Here is a 22,456-nt window from a genome sequence, read left to right as displayed (position 1 = left end):
CTACTACTAGCTACTCTGAGAGGTTGGGTGTCCATACCAGATCTAAAAAAATGCCCTTGATGCCTTCGATGTGATTAGTTGCCAACCGACCACGATGTGAAGTATTAACAATAAGCCACTAATGTTGATTACTTTCCCCTGTCTTATGTTTTTGGGTTTGAAGACAGAAGCCCTGATGAAGAGTCTCTTGCATCAGTAATGTCACCTGGGATAATTCACATTAATTAAAATTGGTTTCTTGATACAGTGGTGTGGGAGCCACTAGTGCTGTAGTTATATAATTACGATCAGTCTGACTAATGACCTGAGCATTAAGCTACTGCCAAGCCATTTATCCCAGTATTGATCCTTACTGCAGTTAAACATGAACAATAATGTTTATTCATCTGCTTGTTTCAGCTGTTTCACTGTTAATCTTTACTCATCTTTCTGCTGTCAACCAAACAATGTATAGGAATATAAGTAATTTGTCTAATTGTTTGTCTTCCGTCTTATAAAATAGACTTTAAATGTGCAATCATTAAAATGCAAATCTCGGCAGAGCTGCCCAAGAGGATGACAAATTCCAGTCAATAGCTTAAGATTGCAGAATCAGATACGGGAAATGCTAGCACTGAGTTTAGCAGTCAGTCGTGTTTCCTACCTGAATCTGCTTTTTTGGTGTATTTTTTACTCTGGCCCCGGATGATGAGGATAAAAACAAGTAGGAGGATGAAGATGAGGCCCACCAGAGCAATCACGACCAGGAACCACCACTCCTCATAGAATGGAGAAACTTTCTGGGCTGAAGACATAACAAATGACAGAAATTAATAAATTCACAAAATATGAATTATATAATTAACACAGTTTTGCATTAACTCTTCATTTTAAAGTACAATTAACCTGATATGGAAGGGGAGGGGGCGCTGGGGGACCCATAGCCGTAGTCATTGACTGCAATTACTCGAAAGTCATAGGTGACCCCTTCTCTTAGCATGTCCAGGTTAAGTGTGTAGGATGTCACTTCTTTAGGAATGTCTTTGATGAGGATATCCCACAATCCCTCATCTAGAAAAGAAAAGATGTCATTATATCAACTATCAAAGCTGTGGTCATCACAGAAGAAAGACTCATGCAAAGAACTCATGGACTGTGTGTGGCTCACCAGAGGGTCTGGCCTCAATGACATATCGTGTGATGGGTGCACGACCCTGATCACCACTTGTCCAATGCAGTGTGAGGGCAGTGCCATAACGAGAAATAAAGGGTTCTCCAGGAGGGCCTGGGGCTCCTTGGGAAGATAAAAATGGACAGTTAGAAAAACTGGCATTCTGTCAGGGAGGTACTCAAAAGTATTAGATTACTGACATGAACATTAGAAAAAAATAACCTTCTCCAGGCCCAGTGGTGATGTTGGCCTCGACCTCAGGGCCATAAGTGAGTGTCTTAGCACGGATGCGGAAGTTGTAGGTGACGCCATCGGCTAGGTCTTTGATCTTCATCCACAAGGGAGTGCTGCCCTTCACATCTACTGTCACTATCTTACTGACACCTGGAGTGCGAGGAGAGGAGTCTGTACAGGAAACACTAAGACTCTAGATGCTGCTTTCTACAAGCGGCAAATAGCCAAGCTTTGTTCATACGAGCAGACACATAAAGGCATGTACACAACTTGACAACAATAACAGAGGGTTAGAAGACCAGACAGACAGTCTCACAACACTAATGGAGACAGCCCTATCTTCGCATATTGAACAGAAAACGCGTAGTATTCCAGCAGCCTCCTAGATACCCAGACGGGAAGAGACACCAGGACCCTTTTTGTAATAGACCAACTGATATTCCCTCTCTTTGCTACTCTGTTCAGCTTTGCTCTGGGTTCATTAGTGGATAGCCGAGGGACCACAGCAGCCTCAGCTCAGCATTCCACCTCTGCTCCCAATTACTTGACAATCTGGTCCAGGCAACAACACTTAGCCAGTTATTAGCTATGTTCTCTTAGTGATAGAGGAAGCTGTGCAAAGTCTCACCAGAGCATTCCAACATATTTTATCAGGCATGCCATATATGCTACTGCAGGTCCTGTACTCATCTGTAACAGTTTAGAGCATGAGCTTAAGCAGCGTGGGTTAAAAAAAAAAAAAAAAAGCATGGTAACAAGGGTAGAGGTTGTAAATCACTGTTTGAGAAAGCCAGCTGAGGAATGTCAAGATATGGCAGAGTTATTAGGCTCCAGGCGGAGTTTCTCACCATCGACTGGAGTGGAGGGCTCATAAACCAGGCGGTACCCCTCAATGATGCCATTGGCCTGCTTGGGCTCTCCCCAGGACACGTTCACCGAAGTGGTGGTCAACTCACTAAAGTGGATGAAGCTGGGAGCACTGGGCGCTTTTGGTGGAAGACAGGGGCAAAGAGGCGATGAAAGCTGGATCACATCAAAGTGCTGAGACAAAACTCTACATTCACTTCAAAGCTGCAATGCAGTGACCTGATATACCAACCTGGAGTACATATTCATGAAATAATTTGTAAAATCTCTGTGAAACTGTAAAAAATAAAAAAACAAAAACAAAAAACCCATAAAATAATAACTAAATAAACCCATCATTCATTTATAATCCTATTGCAAGCAATTTGAAGTTCAGCATTATTTATGTCCCTTGTTCTTGACGTTCCTCTGCAGCAGACATCAGCAAATTGCAGTAGTAATTTAAAACATTTTCAATTTGTTAAGTTCCTTCTGTTGCAGGTGCCTTCCCACTTTTCTCCAAATTCTTTAGACATTTGGGTAAATACTGTCAACAAAAATAGCACTGGAGCAATACGTCAGCATGAAATCCAAGGGCAGTGCTCACAGTCCACAGCAGGGGGAAGGCAATTTGACATATTCATACAACTAAAAAAATCGCATTATGCTAGATGACATGAAACAGGAATACTATGAGATTAACAGTGAAAGAGCTTTCATTGTTCATTGTTCATTTTGTGAATGTAAAAAAAAGCGAACCTGCCGTACAGCTCAGATCAATGTGAGGAAAAAACCAAACCAAAGTCCTGTATGACTGTTTAAGCAAATGAGTCACCAAAAATCAAACTCAAAGTACACACAAGAGTGTGCAAAATCAGTCTGTGACCTTGAACAAGAGCTGTGAGAATTCTGCCTGCTGACCCAACCCAGATCCAGCTCAGTGTCAGGATTTAGCCACAATTCTGCATAAAATTCACAAAAGCTTGTGCTGGCTCACTTCCCAGTACCCTGTGGTGCAGAGAGCCAAAATTCCTGCCTGTGTTTTTAAGTTCTCAGCACTTTGTACCCCTTGCCAATGTCATAGCCTTCAAGGGGGCGGAAGAGACGATAGAAATTTATACTGTAAACCATTTTTGTGCTGAAACCGCAGAGGAGGGACTCTCGCTAGCTGGTAAACACAGACGTCTTTGTGCAGTTGCAGCCAAAAAACTAATCTACACGTGTCCCCCGTACTCTGTATTCATTGCTCGTCTGCTGGCATTGGGTTTCCACCCCCATGGCTTGTCCTGGAGGAGGTGCCAAGAGGACTCTGATCTCTTATGCTTTATCTCACAGGACTAACTCTTTAGTGAGAATGTTCTATTTCTTGCTGAATAGGAGGAGCGGGTCTCACATTGTTTGTCTTAAAGCTGTAGTACTTCAGTTGCGGCTTGCAGTTTTGCATAACACGGTGACTCAAGATGAAGGCAGTCATCTGTTCTTTGGTAGGCATCTTTTGTTACTGAAGGGTGGCATATCTTGACATAGTAATCTACACAAGCACCTGAGCACTATAAGCAAAGTGGTTAAATAATGGGAGGCCGTATCATTGTGCAGATGACAGAAAGAGACAGACAGAGGGCAGAGAGGAATAGAGAAATACAAAGCCTAAGACTGTGAACTGCTATATGATCTTGGCAGAGGGTTTGAGCTGGAAAATAAATGCCAATGATCTTCTGAATGATAAATAATCTCCCTATCCACATCTGGATTCAGTTTAACTCACCTGCTTGCTGAGTGCGCCCTCTGGTGGGCAGGGAGCGGGGTCCATCCCCTGCAGCATTGAAGGCCGACACACTGATCATGTAGGTGGTGTAGCCTGTCAGGTTTTTAAGCTTCACCCCGAGCTCTGGCAGGAACAGAGTACGCAGGCGCTCCGTCTCATTCTGAAGCTGAAACTCCCAGAAATAGATCTATAAAAAGCATAACAGAGTTGATTATGCAAAATTCATAGTTTTTTTTCAATGAAAAATATAAAAATAAGGCAGGCATGATATAAGTTGACTTTAAAAGTTGAGTTTAAAAGTTTAAAAAAAAGACACATACTTTGTAACCCTGTATGTCTCCATTCTGAGCATCCAGAGGAGGAGGGTCCCATGTGACATCCAGCTGTGTGGCTGTTGAGGACTGGACCACCACATTTTGGGGAGGGGCTGTTGGGACTAGAATGGGGCAGTGTGTAAACAATAATTATATTACTCACATCGTCACTTATTATATGTTTCATATGACTTGCTTAACATTTAAGAAATAAAGTTTAAAAGTAAGCAGATTAACACACATGCTGTACAGTGAGAGAGGAAACATACCCGCCTCTCCAACAAACACTTCCTGTGGTGCACTGCTAGGACCCTCCCCTACAGCGTTATACACACTGAGACGGATCTCGTAGCGTTTATGTTTACTCAAATCTGCGACGAGAGAACCCATATTATAAAAGAACAGTTAAGATAAAAGAGCAAAAAGAAATTATTCCGGGGAGACACAAAGTCATAGTGATGCCCGTGGCAAGAAAGCATCACAAATTGAAAAGAAAAAATGGAGGGTTGGAATTGTAAGGGAAAATGATGAAAAGACGGGATTGTTGTGGGGACTTGGGGGAAATTTGTCAGTGATTACAAAAGACCGAAACACACTGAAATAATGACGGGGCAGCTTGAAGAGATTAAAGTCATGTACACATCATAGGAATCAGCAGCGGCCCCACAGTGGATACAGCTGAGTGGGAGGATGGTGCAATGCGCACTTGCTGTGAATTATTATACAAATGGCATATTTTGGGGAAGTAAAATGTAACAGAAGACATGGAAACAGATGGAGAGTGATGGAGGAGAGACACAAAGGGATATATAAGACTTACTATCCAGTTCATATTGGGTGAGCGAGGATTCACTCAAGTTCCTGACGCTGTAAGGAGCTGGAGTTTGGATAGAGGATGGGCAAGGTAGGGAAAACAAGGGTGGGTCACAGGATCAGGAACGAGTGGCAATATTAGCAGACTTATATTTCTATTTTGCAAAAAAACACTGCAGGCCTTAATGACAGCATCAAAGCAATACTTAAATGAGCACATTAATGACTCAAGGCGGCACCACGATCTGCATATAAGCCAAAGTAGTTGATGGGTAAGCAGTGAAAAGGTCAACTCACCAGTTAGATCAGCCCAGTTGGCAGAGGGACTGTTAATTGTGCGGACAGTGAAGCTGCGTAGCCGGTCATAGTGTAACTCACGGTACCTGACCCTGAACCCCAACAAGACTCCATTTATGTGATCCTCAGAGGGTGGCTACAAAAAGAGAAGAGGTCTGCCTAATGCTCGATACTTAACAAACGATCAACAGTTCCGGTCCATAAATTCCACCGTCACCATTCGCTCTTCCATTCACAAAACACAGTGCCAAGTAATTCAACAGTGTACCTGCCAACGGACCAGTACAGATGTGGTGGTGTGAGGTGTAACAGACAGAATTGTCGGGGCTTTGTCTGGGGCTAGAGAAGACAAGCAAAAAAAATCATAAAAATTTGCTGTTAAAAAACCAACACAGCTGTGGAGAGTGATATAAATTTTAAACATTCCGGTAGGGAACAGCTTGAGGGTAAATACACGCACTTTTGATGTTAAGTATTCACTTTGAAAAACCCAAAGTCGAAACATGGATGTAAAGGCAGGTTCATCCAACTACTACAAAAGCGTTCTTGTACAAATCCACAGCGAATCAACAGATAATGTTGCTGTGCTGCACGGGGAGATGTTTGGTCCACGTCCAATTACGGCAGTCACAAGGTCTTACCATCCTGCAACGTAGTGATGGCCTCACTCTCCTGGCTGTACTCACTGTCTCCAATGTCGTTGGTGGCTTTAATGCGGAACTGGTAAGAAGTGAACGGCTTTAACCTTTGAAGACAGGGAAAGAGTGCAATGCGTTTGTCGTGCACAGAATGTGTTGCCATGCTCATATTTCTATTTTTTTGAATGCACAATGATTAATTTAAAAAAAAAACAAAAAAAAAAAACGCTGATATTTAGGAGGATTAAAGTGGAAATTTATATTTACCTATTCACTATGTAGGAGTGTGTCTCATGGCTGACTGATGCAGAGTGGACAGTCCAGTTGCTGTCTGGCAGCTCTCTGTACTGGACTGTATAGTAACGAACCGGGGACAGGCCGTCGCTGCCCGGTTCCCATGACAACAGCACCGCGCGAGCCTGAACTTCCTCTTGAGGCACTACAGGACGGCTCGTGGGTTGGGGTCGAGCTGAAGGGCACACACACGCACACGCGCACACACACACACACACACACACACACACACACACACTAACAGTCACTCTCAAACTTAATATTTAGAGATGGATAATTTAAACAATACATTTTAGCTGCAGTATTTACCTCTTTTTTCTGTTGTGACCACCAAAGCCTCAGCAGCCTCCCCCCAACCTTTTCGTGTTTGAGCAGTGAGGCGGAATACATAAACCATTTCTGGTTTCAGTCCAGTCGCTGTGTACTGTCGCGCGCTGGGGCTCAGCACGTCTACGGTGGCGGTGTTGCTATTTGAGGAGTTTCTTCTGTATGTGATCTGATAGGCTAGGACGACAAACTCATATAATATAAAGTCGTGCATAAGGAAAGCAGAAGCAAAGAGAAAAACACAGCTGCACTTCAAAATCAAACAACGGCATGTGGAGAAAGTTGATGGAAAATTCTTATCTTGGGCTTAGACACAAAGCAACATATTTTGTTTAAGTCAAACCTTGAGACTTCTCTGTTTGCCACGGCCTTTTAGCTCTGTAATTTTTATTCTCCTGTTTAATCTGACTTATTTTATATAGCTTATTTTTTATGTTCCCTCTTATTTTATTCTTTCCAAATCCCATCTTTTTATATTGCTTTGTATTTCTTTTTTTTCTTTTTTTAATCTCGTTTTAATGCCTTCCATGCCATAGGTACAGCACTTTGAACTGCCTTCAACTGAAAGGTGATATGCAAATAAATTTGACTTGCCTTTGTCCTGAAATAACATTTAAGGTCATAGATGAAAGTCTGTATACTGTAAACTCACCCAGGATAATGCCATTGGGCTGTGCAGGCGGTTGCCAGATGAGCCTGACTGAGGTGGTTCTGACTTCTGGGAAGAGGATGCCAACCGGAGGACCTGGCACTGTTACACATAAAATTACCAAAATTAGTAGTATTTGCGACATGAATCACTGATAAAACGGCATCAAGGAAATATATTCATCTCAAAATGCAGGGCCATTATTTATTTATTATCAAAACAAGATTAAAAAAAAAACCCTATATATTTTTCTTTCTTCATACACTGACTAATAACACAGAACATTTCAATCATTTACTGAAAAAATTACTTGGAGCGAGAAAATTTGATATACAAATTGATTAACAACAAATTAAACTATCTCAGCACAGTGACATTTTTTCCCCCTGTTTGTTTAGAGAAAAATACAATTTCAACGATAACAACAAGATTAAATTGGCTGGTAAAATGGATCTGTTTACCATCATCCAGGGTCCTCTCCAGAATGGACGGCGAGCTGCTCCTTCCATCTCCAATTCGTGTGAACGCAAGGACCTGGATCTCATACAGGACATACTTTCCCAGTCCACTCAGCTGGACAGTGTGACTGGTGTTGCCCTCCACTGTCCAGAAGTTGGGAGCTTTGTCTGAGTCCTTCTCCTTATACACTACCTGAGAGACACAGGGAATGTTATACCGTTGGGTGATCTTTGAGGTCATGAGGAATCAGTAACAGGGGGATAATTTCACGCGCTTGATTTTACTCTAGAGTCAAACAGTCCATTCCTTGTTAAATATGGATGGGGTTCTATTGATTACTTTGATTCAGATCACTTGAATGAACTCATTCAAGTGATCTGTATGAGCTGTGTAGTGACCTTATAGCCCAAAATGAGTCCATTGCGGTCAGTCTCTGGGACTTCTCCCCACCGCACCAGGATGCTGCTAGAGGTGGTGGCGAAGGCTGACACGTTGGTGGGGCCGCTGGAGGGCACTGCGGCAGGAGGTAAAGGGTAAAGTTTAGAACACCTCAAGTGTACCTATGTGATTTAATGTTGGCCTCTGTATACATTTTCCCCTCCTCACCAGACTCCCTGGTCCTGCCGTGGACTGGCTGGCTCCAGGGTCCAGAGCCAATACCGTTGATGGCCTGAACTCTGACCTCATACTCCGTCCACTCCTCCAGGTCCTCGATGGTGAACTCCCTCTCCAGCCGGTCCATGATGACATGGGAAAGAACTCCCCCTTTAGACCCAGCTTTGGAGTATTGGACCCGGTAGCCCACGAGATCTGGATTCCCATTGTACTCCCACTCTGGAAGAGGCTGAGAGAATTTGTTTTTTATTCCCCCAGGTCGTAAAATAATAATAAGATCCTAACATTTTAATTATTTGTATTTCATCTGGAAAATATTGTTACTGGAAAATTAATTAAAAATATAATTGCTTTGCAAAGCACAAGTAAAGGTTTGAGTGATTTTTAGTAGATCAATATTGAAATTACCGTTGTGGAAAAGTGTTTTGAGAGTTTTTGCAATCCGTCTAAAAATCACTCAGCCAGTAAGGATAAGAAACTAGACCTACCTGTTTTCTATATCTAGTATATATAACACTGACATATGCACATAATTGAGCATGATAAGTGAGCATACTCACATAAAGATGTACTGGGCTTCTTCTTTTTTTTCTTTTTTTTTCTTTTTTTTAATTTTGGAAAAGCATTCCTTTCACATTCATCATTTTACATAGTGTCAATATCCCTGCAAGTAGATTCACATAGCACTGTGCACTCTTAAAACAAAAGATTTTGCAGTACGTTGGCTCTATGTTGGCAGCCTGGCTCTCTCAGAGGTTTTCTTTTATAGCACTGCCTTTATTTATTTACAGTTGAACATGGGATTCTTTCACAGTAGATAATACAAAGGGTTGAAGGTAGCAAATAAAATTTTAAAAATTAATACAAGAATTAATACAAAATTTATAGATGAAGAGCAAGCTCTTAGATGCGATAAATATAAACTGTATTATATTCTCACTCATCTACTCTATGAAGTCAGCTAAAGTCTGACCTTGTAGGTTTGAGGTTCAGTCATCTTGGTCCAATTTTGGAAAAAAAAATCTTTTTGGACATTGAGGGAAAGTGAAAACCTTTCCATGAATTATATTTCATATATTATTTCTATTTTAGCCACTTCCTCATGACAGCCTCTTTACTTGCTGCCATAAGTATTTGTACCAGTTTTTTATCATTGATATTCCACACTTCAAATGAGATGTCACCCACATATACAGAATCACATATTTAGCCATGTCATTTTAGCCGTGTAGTTGAACTAGTTGAATTTCACTGTGCTGGACACATTCTTTTCCAGCCATCCTCCTCCGAGATGTTAAAATTTCCCTCCTTCTCCCACCTCTTTTTTAAATACGGTGTGTTCTCAGACTTGGGCTGGAGGATGCCATTTTACATTCTGGAGATAATCTTCTTACACGTTGTGGAGTACTTGGCCTATTTCTATGAAAGTGCTAGTGTTCTTGAAATTAATGTGGCCTCGACTAAGACTTCCACGTCCTTGGCAATGAAGCAGACCACAAAACTTTACTACAGTTTAACACCCGGCTTTTGAAAAGGGCTACAATCATTGAGCTAGGTCATTGATTTGTAGAACTGTATCACACAGCTGACACCCCTCTGTTGTTAAATCAGGTAACAGGAGCAGGAGCTGCAGGAGAATCTCGCTCCTGTCTCTCAGTGCCTGGCACTGCCCAGGCATTGGAACGGTGATGGTAATGGACAGATGCAGTATACAGCAAATTGGCCAAATGCTGATGCAGAGAGCAGCAATAATCAAGAACAGAGTGCATGCACCTTTCCAAAATATTATCAGTGCCATCCCCTGTATTCATCATATAGTAGCCCCAAGAGTAAGGGAACTGATTTACACAAGATGGAAAAGGCAACATTTCATGTTCCAAAAAAAAAAAAAAATCCTGAACACAACGAAGACATAAAAATGTGTACTAAATTCCTAATTTAGGTTTTGAGACAGAAGTGTTTCTTGTGAGTCAATTGATTAAAAGCAGTGACGAGAGAAAGTCATCATTTAATGTCAAATTTTTTAATATATGAAAATTTAGATCTTCGAGATTTTTTTTATGTGGAAAATTAATTGGCCTAAATCAGATTTTCCCAAAGATTAGAGTATGAATGTTCAATTCAATTAATATCCCAAGGGCAATTTGCCAGTTCAGTCTTGTCCCAACACGATTTTCCACCAAACCAACAATAAGGACAAAAATAGAAAAAAGACAGCAATTTGAAATAGCTTATGCTTATGCAGAGGCATACCAATAATCTACAGGGCACAGTTTCAAAAGTCTGAATAGGAACTCAGCTAACTTCGTACACACTGAGTCAGGCCCAATGTGCAATGAGCCGTGACAACTTACCACCCAGCGAAGCCACAGGCTGGTCTCACTGGCTGTGCGCAGGGTGACATTGGCAGGGGAAATGTCTGGAGGGGCCTGCAGGGTTTGGATCTTCCTGGAGGGCTGACTGGGAGGACTGGTGCCCACAATGTTTACCTGGCGCATTCGGAACCTGGGGCAAATAAAGCAACTGATGGTGGATAAATCATCAAAAGGTGGGTGTTTAATCATGACATGCTGGTGACACGAGGAAGGATTAGATTAGATGATTTTAGATTAGATTACATTAAACTTTAATGAGGCCCAAAAGGAAACTAGGTCATTGCAGTAACAGAGAATAGGAAGTATTTATGAGTAGAGAACTGAAGAAAACAATGTAAAAAAAGCAACATATTCAGGATAACAGTAAAATGATTAACAAAGATAAAGGATAATCAGTGACAGATTTATTAATTTGAAGATACTGCACTTGGCAACATCTATATTATGTACTTCATACCAGACAGTGGTGCAAAATATTGGTTTTATCACATATTATATGTACAAGTGTGAATTGGTTTGTGTGTTTTCACCTGTAAAAAGTATAAGGGTTTAGGTCCAGGACCTCCAGTGATCTAGCATCAGGTTCATTAGCCAGCTGATGAACCACCAGCCATTCTTCATTCTCTCCTATTATGCCAATCTGAAACGCACAGAGAGACACGGGGTGATATCAGCAGCTAAAAAAATTCAACAAATAAGCTACATAAACCTGTGCGCCGACATTAAAACATCAAATGACAAAAACAGATTGTTGTAATTACGTTGACAAAGATATGAAGTGTCTAACCTGAGCTTCAACCTGCCAACGGGAAATGGATGTCTTGCCATCATAACCTGGTTTGAACTGCAGAGTGACAGAGCGAGGGCCGATGTTGGAGATGGCTAAATTGGTGGGAGGACCGGGCAACTCTGTGGAAGACAACAGGGGAAAGACAAATTAAAATGACACTCAAATCATCACAGCTGTCGGAAATAGCTTAAAAGAAATCTGTTGAGTCAAAGCAGGTGGAATGACTATTTTAAAATCTAGGTATAGCCTATTCAGTGGGTATTTCACGTACTTATAAATTCTCAACTTAAAGTCACATTTTGTCCACTTACCTGGCGGTACACCAGAGGAGATAGTGGAAGCGGACAGCTGGCCCTGGCCCTTGGAGGTCATGGCTGCTACCTGTATGGTGTAAGTAGTGAGGGCAGTGAGCCCTGTCACCTTGTATTCCTGAGTCAGGTTGGGCAAATAATGGGTCACCCGAGTATTGGTCCTGTTGAACTCTTCCCAGGAGATACGATAGCCTGGAAGAAGTGGCGAATTCCAAATAGTAGAGCGCTTTTCACAGTAAAGATTACAGCAGATCGGTGACACAAACTTTAAATCGTGGAAAGTAGAGAAGACACGTCAACGCTGCGTGGTTATCTTTAATGGTTACCTGTGAGAACACCGTTTTTCTCTTGTGGCTCCTTCCAGCTGACCTTTAGTGAGGTGTCCAAGATGTCGGTGAAGCTAAGGTGTCCGACAGCACCCGGGGCTATAAAAAATAAGAAAAGCAGGCATTAAATGAACAGAACGACAGCCGGATATGTAATTATCTGCAAATACTGTTTAATATCCTAAACGGGGACACGTACTATCCTCATGGGTGCGTAACCGTTGTGGCGGGCTGCGGGGCCCATCTCCGGGGGTGGTGAAGCATAAGACTGACGTGTAGTACTCTGTGAACTTTTTAAGGCCGGGGACGTAACCGACATGAACACTATCCTGGAAGTTGGGCCGCACCGTAACCAGGGTGACCTCATTTGCACGACTGGGTTCCCATGCCAGCAGCTGGGAATGATGTGACAGGGCACAGGATTTAAATGTATACATTAAAGGCTCACAAATGCTGATCTTATTCAGCATTGATTGTTCTAGCATCAATATCTTTTTTTTCTTATTTTTTTTTTTTAGAATGTGAAAATTCAAATTAAAACTGTTCACACAAAAACTATGAAAATTTGTTAAGTTTATGATTCACCTGGAGAATTCTGCTCTCTTTCACAAAATGACAACTTCTGCTTGTAATGAGGTTTCGACGACAACACTCCCTTCTACCTCTGACCACTAGAGTGCACCAGTGGACAGAAGGGGGCTGCTCACCTTATATCCCTGGTTGATTCCATTTATAAACTGAGGGCTGGGGGCACTCCAGGTAAAACGCACCGTGGTGGAGTTGACAGCCTCGGCTTGTACATTTCCTGGTGGCACAGTGGGCACTGATCCAGAGCATGGAGAAAAAAAAACAAACAAAACAAACAAGAGAGACAGAGAGGTGGAGAGAGGGATGGAGTGAGGGCGGTGAGAGTCACGCTGAAGCATTTTTTATTCTGGCTCATTTGGGGAGGCAAGAACATGCCAATCAAACCAGATGTGAGAGCAGTTGCCTCAGGCGGCTTCCAGGTGAACCCTACAGCAGTTTGTTTGAAGAGAACACGCCATTCTGATGTAACACTAGAAAAAAACGTCGGGGAGTCACACAATCATGAAGCTGATTGGCCCGTACTGGTCTTCGTAGCGCTGCGCTAGCCTTGACTCTCTTTTGAATTTATTTAAATGCACATCATGATGTGGTCTTGTCCCTTTAATGGGGTGAGTGACAGAAACATCCAATTAATGAGAGCTGAGCTGAACAACATGAATTCCTTGTTCACTGTCGTTATTCACTGGCAGTTACTTGGATGACGAAATTATTATTTATTTTCTGTGAGGGAAGTGAGATGTAAATAAAAATGGTGATGTTTACCATTCCTCCTAGGTTTCAAAGTTTTGCTCATTAAACACAGCAGTCTTGTGTTTCTTTACAAATGCGGTACATTTGTTTACTTGCAGATGCAGCAGACTTTGGCTTGGGCCCACTCATTAACCGATTGATTGATCAGGCATCATACTGAAGTTTCCAAGATTTTAACAGTGTATACCAGATAGAATCAATCACTTCTGAAGCATTTGGACAATTTTGTAAACATCCGGCCAAATGAAAGTGACAGAAACAGAAGCCTTCTTTTACACACACACACACACACACACACACACACACACACACACACACACACACACACACACACCTGCTCAACGCTTATAGTATAAGTGACAATAAGTAACACTATAGTGATGACTGTAAAGATGAAATAGTGAGAAAAAAATCAGATAAAGCATATCCAGGGAAATGACTTTCAAGAGAGAAAAAACATAATGTGAGCAACTTTTTCTTCTTCAGCATTTCTGAAGTTTACGTTTGCAGCACAACTACACTATTGGACAGAGAGAGTGAGAGGGGAATGTATTTGAATTTGTTTGTGTGAGTGGTGTTGCATACATTGTGTTAGTATAAGAAATTCTTCATGCTACCTCACATTTTCCCCATAATTTTTTTTCTTTTACTAATGTATCAGGCTAATATAAAGCGCCCGTAAAATCTAATGCAACCAAAATATCTGCTGATTCACCCTCTCTAATAACTGTATCTGAGCAGGGAGTAGAACAAAATAGGAGATGGAAACACTCCCAATTTTCTTATGAGTGCTCTTGAGAATATTTAGTCTGGTGTAGAGGATCTCTGTTTTTGGAGTGGATTTAAAATGACAGGGATTCTGAGATATGTGAGTGTGTTAAGCCTTTCAAAGCTTTATATACAAGTTAAAGGAATTTAAAATCAAACTGGAACCAGCGCAGCATATCTAAACCAGGAACGATATCCTCTTTCTTGTGTTGGTTAAAGTCTAGTTGCAGCATTTTAAACTGTAATCTATGAATTGATAGAGAGCAGTAAAAGGAGCATTATTTAATCTTCTTCGAATAAAAACATGGCTTAACCTTAAATATGTTGATTCATTAGCTATAGCCCAACTTTGGCTATATATTTCTTGATAAAAAGTCAGCATGTTAATCTGTGGTTTAAAAAAGTTGAGTCATATTGTAATATCAACCATTTTTTCTGAGGAGCCCGATTCACAACTTATCTAAATGTGCACTGACTTGGTGTCGAAAATAACCATAGATTCAACTTGGTACAACTTTACAGTAACAAATGTGACTTTCACCCTCTCGAGATTTTGAATAGACAGGGAGGCAAAGAACATAAGGTGCTGGAATCACTGGGCATGATGGAAATATGTAGCAGTGGGACACAGAGTGAAAGTTCACAATATGTCTTCTAATTATATTACTCAGCATGTACACTGAGAAAATAAGTCAACTGAGGCAGCTTCCTTTGGCAACAACGAAAGGGATGTCACAGGTCTGACACACATCATCACCTGGTAATTTATGTTTACAATCAATTAAATCTGTGCTCTGAGGGGCTGACCAACGTCTCCAGGCTTTTTTTGTGAAGTGGTGCTTTTTCATGACACACTCTGGTAAAAAAAAAAAAAAAAAAAAAAGCCACAAGATTCAAATCAGGGAATAAAAAAAGTAAAAGCAACCATATCAAAACAGGTGATACAGTAAAAATCTACAAGATGAGAGTAATCAATCGAAATATGAAAAGCCAAGTAAAAGCTTAGATAGCATTTTAAAAAACAGGCTCTGATGAAGCTACTGACTCATGTCAGCACGCAATTTATTCTGGAGTGTTGCAGCACTTACTGAGAAATTAACCACATAAAACCAGACCAAAAAAAAACTAAGCAGCACTGACAGGCAAATAGCACCAACATGACCATGTCTTTTAAAAGCCTGGTAACTGGAGTCTGCGCCAACTGCTAACTTCTGATTGAGACAGGAGCAAGGAAGACGGCTGTTGTCTTCACGGCGTGTGTGAATCGCCTTTTCAAGGTTAGCTAAGGATTAAAAAGGGCATGCCGTGGAGAAAACATGGCCCTTAATTTGATCGTTAAAAACAGATGATTTGATTAACTATCACTCACAAGTTAAATGTTGCAGGCTTAACATTAACCAAGCCACCATGATGAGGCTGCAGGTAATGAATGGAATCCGTAAGACCAAAATAAAGTCCTCACCTCCTTGCAGGGTCCATTCAGTGACTTTGTGGCTATAGGTGCCCCTGCCTGCTCCATTATAGGCTGCCACCTCGATCTCGTAGTTGGTCCAGATGATGAGGTCCTCCAGGAGCAGACTGGTCTGGTCTGGGTTGGTGATGTTTTTCATCTGGCAATCCACTGGAAGCCCAGACAGACAGTACCTGGCAGCACAGGGAGTAATCGATTGACAGAGGTGGGGAGAGACAGACAGACAGAGACCGCACAGGCAGGCAAAATTATAAAAATATTAGAACACAGAGGGAGAAAGAGTAGCAATGAAAGAGAAGCCACGCAGAACGGTTATAAAATGGTTACAGAAAGGGAGGTGACAACAGATGAATAGAGGAAGGTACTTAATTGGCACCAATTATTCTATCGCAGCGCTGAGCGAAAATGAAATGAAATGGAGAGGAAGAAAAGGAGCTGACATAACAGTTATTATCACATATGCACATAGCATTGGCCCTGACAGGCATCTATCCCTGGGGAGAAATTAGGCCGGTCGTCACGGTCTTCTTACCTGATGATGTAGCCCTGGAGTGGACCGTTCTGATGACCCTCCGGGGGTGGCTGCCATTGGATCATGATGGACTGATTGGTGCGGCCACTTGCGATGACTGTCTGAGGCGGGGCGCTGGGAGGCTCTTCGGGGAGAGTTAGTCTGGTGCAGCAAAGAAAGAAAAAGGAAAAACAGAGGTGATAGAAGAGACAAAGAGTGAAGCTATGCATTAATTATCATGAGTTTCACATATTTCTATCCCATTTCATCATAGACATCAAATCATAATAAAGCCTGCTTTTTATATATTTTTTTTTAACACCATAAAGCAAAGTTGGGGCAAGTGTGGCTGGGTCTTTGTCCAAAACATCTTCGCTATAATACTGTCCGCCGAGGGACATCTTGCTGTGGCATGACAAGGATCAAAGAGGCCTTGGTGAAAAAGGAGCAGCACAATAGAGAGACAGTGGGAGTGAGAGAAAGATATAAAAGAACAAGAAAGAGAGATCCAGGCAGACTTTTTTCCGTAAGTCAATTTAAGATGACATCTTGATTTCTTCCCAGTGCACCGGAGCACTGCTCTGGAGGAGATAAAGCAGAGTGTTTAGGATCAAAGAGGTGTGCCAGAGAGATGCCTCAGAAAAGCCCTGTACTCTCACTGATGCTCAGTCACCCTCCTGTGGTGCGCTCTTGTCTGGGCACATTCACACAGGAATTCAGCTCTGTGTATGAGTGAGTGGTGCAAAAGGTGCATGATAGGTAGTGATGGATTTCAGTTTGAGGGAGTTCCTTGCTGCAGGTATACAAGCAGCAAATGGGTCGAGTTAATGCAGACAAGGTCAGATAGTAGTGTATACAGGTGTATAGTGACGAGCTAAGAATATGTGTGTGACTGTGTGTGGGGTGTGCCTTTATGAATATGACTGTTTTTTTCTTACTAGTCAAGAAAATTCACTTGAGATTTGAGTCTGTGAGAATATCCACCTCTTTCAAGCCTGTCTGTATTTTACTCATGAAGTACAGCCAAGACAGTTAATAGGAGGGAGAGAGTGCACCCATCAAGTCTACACAAAGTGCAATTTCAGCTCATTCACAGTTTTATCTCGAAAAAGCCGAAGTCCCGAAGCTGGCTCATCTCTCGCTCACCCCCACAGGAGTGAAGACCAAAAAGTGTAATTAACAGGAAAAAAAATCACGGGATTTTCTATTGAACTGCCAAAATGCTGGGGACGAATGGGTTATTCAAGAACTGTGAAGGCCCACAAAGTGCAACGCTGTTCTCGTGGCCAGTGTAAATATTAAGTTACACAGACTACGTACCAGCAACATTTTTAATATTCGGTAGATCCGGAACAACAGTACCCACCGGTCAGTCTCTTTGCTGAACTGGCCCCGGCCCACGTCGTTGACGGCGCACAGGCGAAATTGGTACGAGCGTGCTGGGATGAGGCTGCCAACAGTAACCCCGGTAGACTCTGGCTCAATGTTGGCCAGCAGCACTGTCCAAGGGGCATCTGAGACGGAGAAGACACACATATAGACGGATCTGTGAGCAGCAGCAAGTGAGCAGTAAATGACCTTGTGAGAGCATAAACATTCTTGAGAAAAATCTCTTCGGCACTTGCAAACTCAAATTTGAATTCCATGTTATTCCTGAGCAGTGTTGTACAGAATTGTTTCATTTTCAGTAATAATATTGCAGCTACTGAAAAAAAAAACAAGTCATTTATTTTGTATACTACTCCTCCAAATATCAGATTGAAATTCAATTATCCAAAAACTAGATCCCATCTGCATCCTCAGATTCATTTTCCCCTTAATGAGTTGCCATCTTCTCAGTTAGCCGGAGCTTCAGTGAGAAATGGTTAAACGATTCACTCTCCGCGGGTGAACGCATTCGCACTTCTTTGATTTCAGCGAGTGAAAGGAAGATAAGAGCTTCGGACATTAGCACAATTTGGTTCCCCTGATCATTCGTAAGGAACTGCACAGGTGAGGCAATTGAGTTTTACTGACTGCAGAAGTTAAGAGAGGATGAAACTGGCAATTTTGGGACACAGTTGAAATATAATATAATAAGAGCGGTAGCAAATGAGTGCTTCCAGGGAGTAGAAAGTAACAATATTGCCTTAAACTGACTAACAAGAAACAATAAAATGCATCCTTGCATCCCTGTATTTTGATGGGGACACTGGTGCTTAGGTGTTGTTGAACACTTAAACCACTCACTATTTTCTGAGACTTCCAGGATGTAGCGGATAAGGGGGCTGTTTCCATCAAAGGCCTGGGCCCACGTGAGGTTGATGGCCCTCTTCTCCGTGGTACTCAGAACTGCTATTGGGTTTTCTGGTGCATGGGGCAGTTGCCTGCATGAGCGTTTGTGTGTGTAAGAGAGGGACAAAATGATAAAGGCAAATTGAATCAGACAAGAGAGGCAGCAAATAACAAAATTAAACAGCCCAACTGGGAGCCTTGCATTGTAAATATTAGAGGTGTTTGATGGATTGGAGAAGAGAGCTGTGATAAACCACAACGGTAGAGTAAATATCCATCCATCATGTCCTGGTCAGATGTAAATAGGAGGAAAAAAATACAGACAGCAAGATAAGACAGGGGAGAGATGAGACAAACAGGCAGACCTGACTCTGAGGTGGGCGCTGTGGGAGTCATTGCCACCCACTGAGGTCACCCTGCAGGTGTATGTTCCGATGTCACCCGACCACGTCTGGGAGATGTGCAGAGTCCCGTCGGGATCCAGCCGCAGGCGGGGCGATGTGTTCACGTCAATCACCGAGCCACTCTTCTCCCATACATACCTAGAGGTATGTACATGTGTATGTAAGCCTAATACACACATATACTGCGCATGCGCACACACACACACACACACACACACCCACACTCACAGTTGAACACTCCGTATCTCGGAGTGTTTTGACAGTAAATCCGTTGGCTTTGTGTCAGTTCATACAGAAAAACACACAGGGTGCTGACACTGATGAAAAGCCTTGTGAGGCTGATTGCAAAGTGATCAGAATCTGGAAACCATCACTCTCTGTCACACATACAGCACAAAACCTCTCCTGTACTGGAGAGGTACAGACCCCCCCCACACACACACACACACCCACCCCACATGGTCATACAAATGCACACACTAGGAGCTCTTTTGATTAATTGCAACTGTTTGGGCTCTCCAGCTAATCTTCTCTGTGTTGTGTTTAATTAAAGGCGCTGTCTGAAGTTATTACTCTGTTTACATATTCATCTGTTTACCCCGTGATCTGATCAATGCTGTGGGCCCACAGGTGACAGGCACTCTAATCACTGGGCTCCATAGACATAATTTCAGTCCCCTCTGAGACAGATGCATGTACACACACTCTATCATGCACGAGGCCGTCTGAAGAGTGAGGAAAAGCGATGGGATAATTCCTCAATCTGACTCTGAGTTTCAAAATCTTCCCATAGGAGGCTGTCAAAGGGTGGATAAACACTACGAGATCTCTTGCAGATTTCATAAGCTAATTAAGTACAACATTGATACCCGTTTTCTAGGCTGCATCAAGAAATTGTTACAAAAAAGGATGTGATCTCTGACATTTATTACAAAACAAAAAAGACAATCTTGACAAAAATTCCAACAGCTATTACAAGTGGATGTCATCATTACCTGACAGTTACACTGGGATCATGAGTCACACCACAGGTCATAACCGCCTTGGTCCCTTTGATGACACTTTGGTCTTGTGGTGGTTTAGTGATGCGAGTTCGTGCTGTGAACAAACACAGAGGTTGTTTTTCAGACCCCGTGTTTGAGCAGTGGACTCAAGAGGGCTTGCCTGACTTTCACTGAATGTTTTTCTGAAACGGGGTGAATCATGCAGTATTTCCATGAGTGGAATACTTTGCAAGGCTTTGAAGGACTGGTAATGTGAATTTATGCATAGAAAACGAGTACATATATGAGTCATTAGACAATATAGTCAGAATATCTTGACAATGATCCCCAGGAGCCAGGTACGTTCCGCATCTAGAAGTTAAGAAGTCACGGATTGAAAAAGCAGGATATGTCTTTTTTTTTTTTTATATATGTGAGTTTTTATATATATATATATTTTTTTTATGAGAGTGTCTAGTTTCTGTTAATGCTTACCCCAGACCACTAGATCAGCTGAAGCTTCATCAATGCCTCTGGAGTTACTGGCCATGCAGGTGTAGGTACCAGCATCGGACAAATGGGAGGGACTGATGAGCAGGCTTCCCGACTCCAGCAGGGTGAACCTGGGCAGCTGGACCGAGCCACTGGCCAAGACACGTTCACCTGCACGGAAGGGCGAAAGTGATTGATGGTATGGGATGGAGGAACGGGGGAAAAGGGGGAGGGGGGGCAAGTGAAAGAGAGATTAAAGTATTGGAGAAATGTCAGGGAAAACAAATAGGGGGGGAAAGCAGTGCAGCAAAAGTAAAGACGTAGAGCTTGTTTAGAGAAAATGCATACTCTGAATCCTTTCCATAGTGTTCATCTAACTTTGACAAGTCCAAATGCAGCATAATGAACCCCCCCCCAACCAAACCTCACGCTGTTAGCCCACGCACCTTTCTGCCAGGTGATGGCTGGCCGTGGGGCTCCTGAGGTCTCACAATGCAGAATGACTGACATGCCGTCAATCACGGCGCTGTCAGAGGGACCAGCGGTGATATTGGGGGCGATACCTGAGAGGGGAAGGGTCAGCACACACACACACACACACACACACACACACACACACACACACACACACACACACACACACACACACACACACACACACACACACACACACACACACAAAGATACCAACAAAATCAGGTGAGACAGAGGTGATAATGAGAGACATAAACAGCCTTCTCCCTAATAAAGCAGACGGTATCTGAAAGCTTAATAGACTTGACAAAAGGGGAGGGTGTCAGTCCTCATTCTCAGGGACAGCTCTGAGAATCTCACAAAGCGCCTCCATCTCTCCGCTTCTCTTGCACATTCTCTGATTCATATATAGCCAATAATTGCCCGAGCATCCAAGGTGACAAATCTGTCACTGCAAAGAGATATATAGATAGATGGGTGTAGGAGGCAAGACAGAGAGGGAGCAAAGAGGATTAGAAACGAGAACAGAGGAGCGGATTTAAGAATAAAAAATGGGAGGGAACAGAGTGGGGAAGATCAGCAGAATTAAGTAGCAGACGTGCAGATAGCTTTGAAAAATTTTCAAGGGGACATACTAGTAACAGCTAGGTAGGTGTTTGTCTGGATCTCTCCTGCGAGATTGCGGGCAAAACACTGAAACATCCCAGTGTCATCTGGCAAGAGACCGTTGATCTGTAGACTGCCTCCTACCAACACCCTGTACCTGGGGATCTTCACCGGGCTGATGGGCACTGCATCTTTGTACCACACTATGTCTGGCTGCGGTGTGCCTGCAGAGGGAGGAGAGGATTTATTTTTTTCCCTTGTCATTGTGACCCTTTTGTTCTTTTTGTGCTTTTATGCTTTCTGGATCTTTTAAACGTGCTGCAGCACACAAAAAGCAAACATCACTAACCTCGTGCCTGACAGGGGATATCCACCACCTTTTCCATCTCTGCACTGATGTGACTTGGTGGCTCTTTTACAAACAGAGGAAACTCTGTTTCAGAAACGAAAAAAAAACAGAACATTGCTCAGTCGAAGCCTTAAAAAAATCCACAAATAAGCTCTAAAAGTGTTTTTTTTCTTGACCCTTCTCTGGTGAATGCACCACTCCAGATAATCACATCGACTCAATTACTGAAATATGAAATGGCAACAAAATGTTCTCTCGACACGTGAGGTTAGCATGCTGATGCAAAATTTGGATAATTTAGGCCCAGCTGCACTGTGCGAGGTTAAAATGTAAGTTGTGGGTTATTTACCGAGAACATGCAGGAAGGCCCCAGCAGTGATGGAGGGGACGCTGCTACTGCGGAGTGACGCCTCACACTCGTAGTAGCCACTATCACTGATGGCTGGCAAACTGATGACCAATCTACGGCCGAAATCTCGGATCCCTGTGTTGACCACTAACCCGTCTTTCCTCCAAGTAATACTCATTTTGACGAGGGGTCTGATGGAGAAAAAGTTGAAAAAAAGAAAGAGAGTAAGAGATA

General features: G+C 42.5%; 1 protein-coding gene across 11 annotated transcripts in view; it reads right to left on the bottom strand.

The window, feature by feature from the left end:
* sdk2a (sidekick cell adhesion molecule 2a) overlaps nt 1-22,456 on the bottom strand; it is an 82,290-nt gene that overhangs the window by 6,280 nt on the left and 53,554 nt on the right. For 6 of the 11 annotated variants that reach the window (XM_040119644.1, XM_040119634.1, XM_040119678.1 and 3 more), the window contains 36 exons: nt 22,223-22,413; nt 21,874-21,957; nt 21,554-21,748; nt 20,891-21,007; nt 20,448-20,615; nt 19,965-20,067; nt 18,931-19,107; nt 18,521-18,657; nt 17,658-17,805; nt 16,313-16,453; nt 15,772-15,953; nt 12,911-13,026; nt 12,403-12,598; nt 12,204-12,302; nt 11,878-12,069; nt 11,564-11,685; nt 11,307-11,416; nt 10,756-10,906; nt 8,393-8,630; nt 8,185-8,300; nt 7,789-7,978; nt 7,331-7,429; nt 6,661-6,855; nt 6,325-6,526; nt 6,061-6,164; nt 5,688-5,758; nt 5,420-5,555; nt 5,130-5,186; nt 4,579-4,680; nt 4,316-4,431; nt 3,996-4,182; nt 2,233-2,370; nt 1,373-1,555; nt 1,148-1,273; nt 886-1,050; nt 644-784 (listed from right to left, as the gene is read on the bottom strand). In XM_040119644.1, coding sequence (XP_039975578.1) covers nt 644-784; nt 886-1,050; nt 1,148-1,273; nt 1,373-1,555; nt 2,233-2,370; nt 3,996-4,182; nt 4,316-4,431; nt 4,579-4,680; nt 5,130-5,186; nt 5,420-5,555; nt 5,688-5,758; nt 6,061-6,164; nt 6,325-6,526; nt 6,661-6,855; nt 7,331-7,429; nt 7,789-7,978; nt 8,185-8,300; nt 8,393-8,630; nt 10,756-10,906; nt 11,307-11,416; nt 11,564-11,685; nt 11,878-12,069; nt 12,204-12,302; nt 12,403-12,598; nt 12,911-13,026; nt 15,772-15,953; nt 16,313-16,453; nt 17,658-17,805; nt 18,521-18,657; nt 18,931-19,107; nt 19,965-20,067; nt 20,448-20,615; nt 20,891-21,007; nt 21,554-21,748; nt 21,874-21,957; nt 22,223-22,413 — 5,195 coding nt within the window. The remainder of the gene's footprint in view (nt 1-643; nt 785-885; nt 1,051-1,147; nt 1,274-1,372; nt 1,556-2,232; nt 2,371-3,995; nt 4,183-4,315; nt 4,432-4,578; nt 4,681-5,129; nt 5,187-5,419; nt 5,556-5,687; nt 5,759-6,060; nt 6,165-6,324; nt 6,527-6,660; nt 6,856-7,330; nt 7,430-7,788; nt 7,979-8,184; nt 8,301-8,392; nt 8,631-10,755; nt 10,907-11,306; nt 11,417-11,563; nt 11,686-11,877; nt 12,070-12,203; nt 12,303-12,402; nt 12,599-12,910; nt 13,027-15,771; nt 15,954-16,312; nt 16,454-17,657; nt 17,806-18,520; nt 18,658-18,930; nt 19,108-19,964; nt 20,068-20,447; nt 20,616-20,890; nt 21,008-21,553; nt 21,749-21,873; nt 21,958-22,222; nt 22,414-22,456) is intronic. The other 5 variants (XM_040119694.1, XM_040119670.1, XM_040119685.1 and 2 more) reach the window with 3 other exon arrangements.

The sequence above is a fragment of the Xiphias gladius genome, chromosome 3 (assembly GCF_016859285.1).
Source record: "Xiphias gladius isolate SHS-SW01 ecotype Sanya breed wild chromosome 3, ASM1685928v1, whole genome shotgun sequence".
Classification (NCBI taxonomy): domain Eukaryota; kingdom Metazoa; phylum Chordata; class Actinopteri; order Istiophoriformes; family Xiphiidae; genus Xiphias; species Xiphias gladius.
Note: the sequence above shows the minus strand (reverse complement) of the source record. Positions and strands in the feature narration are given on the sequence as shown.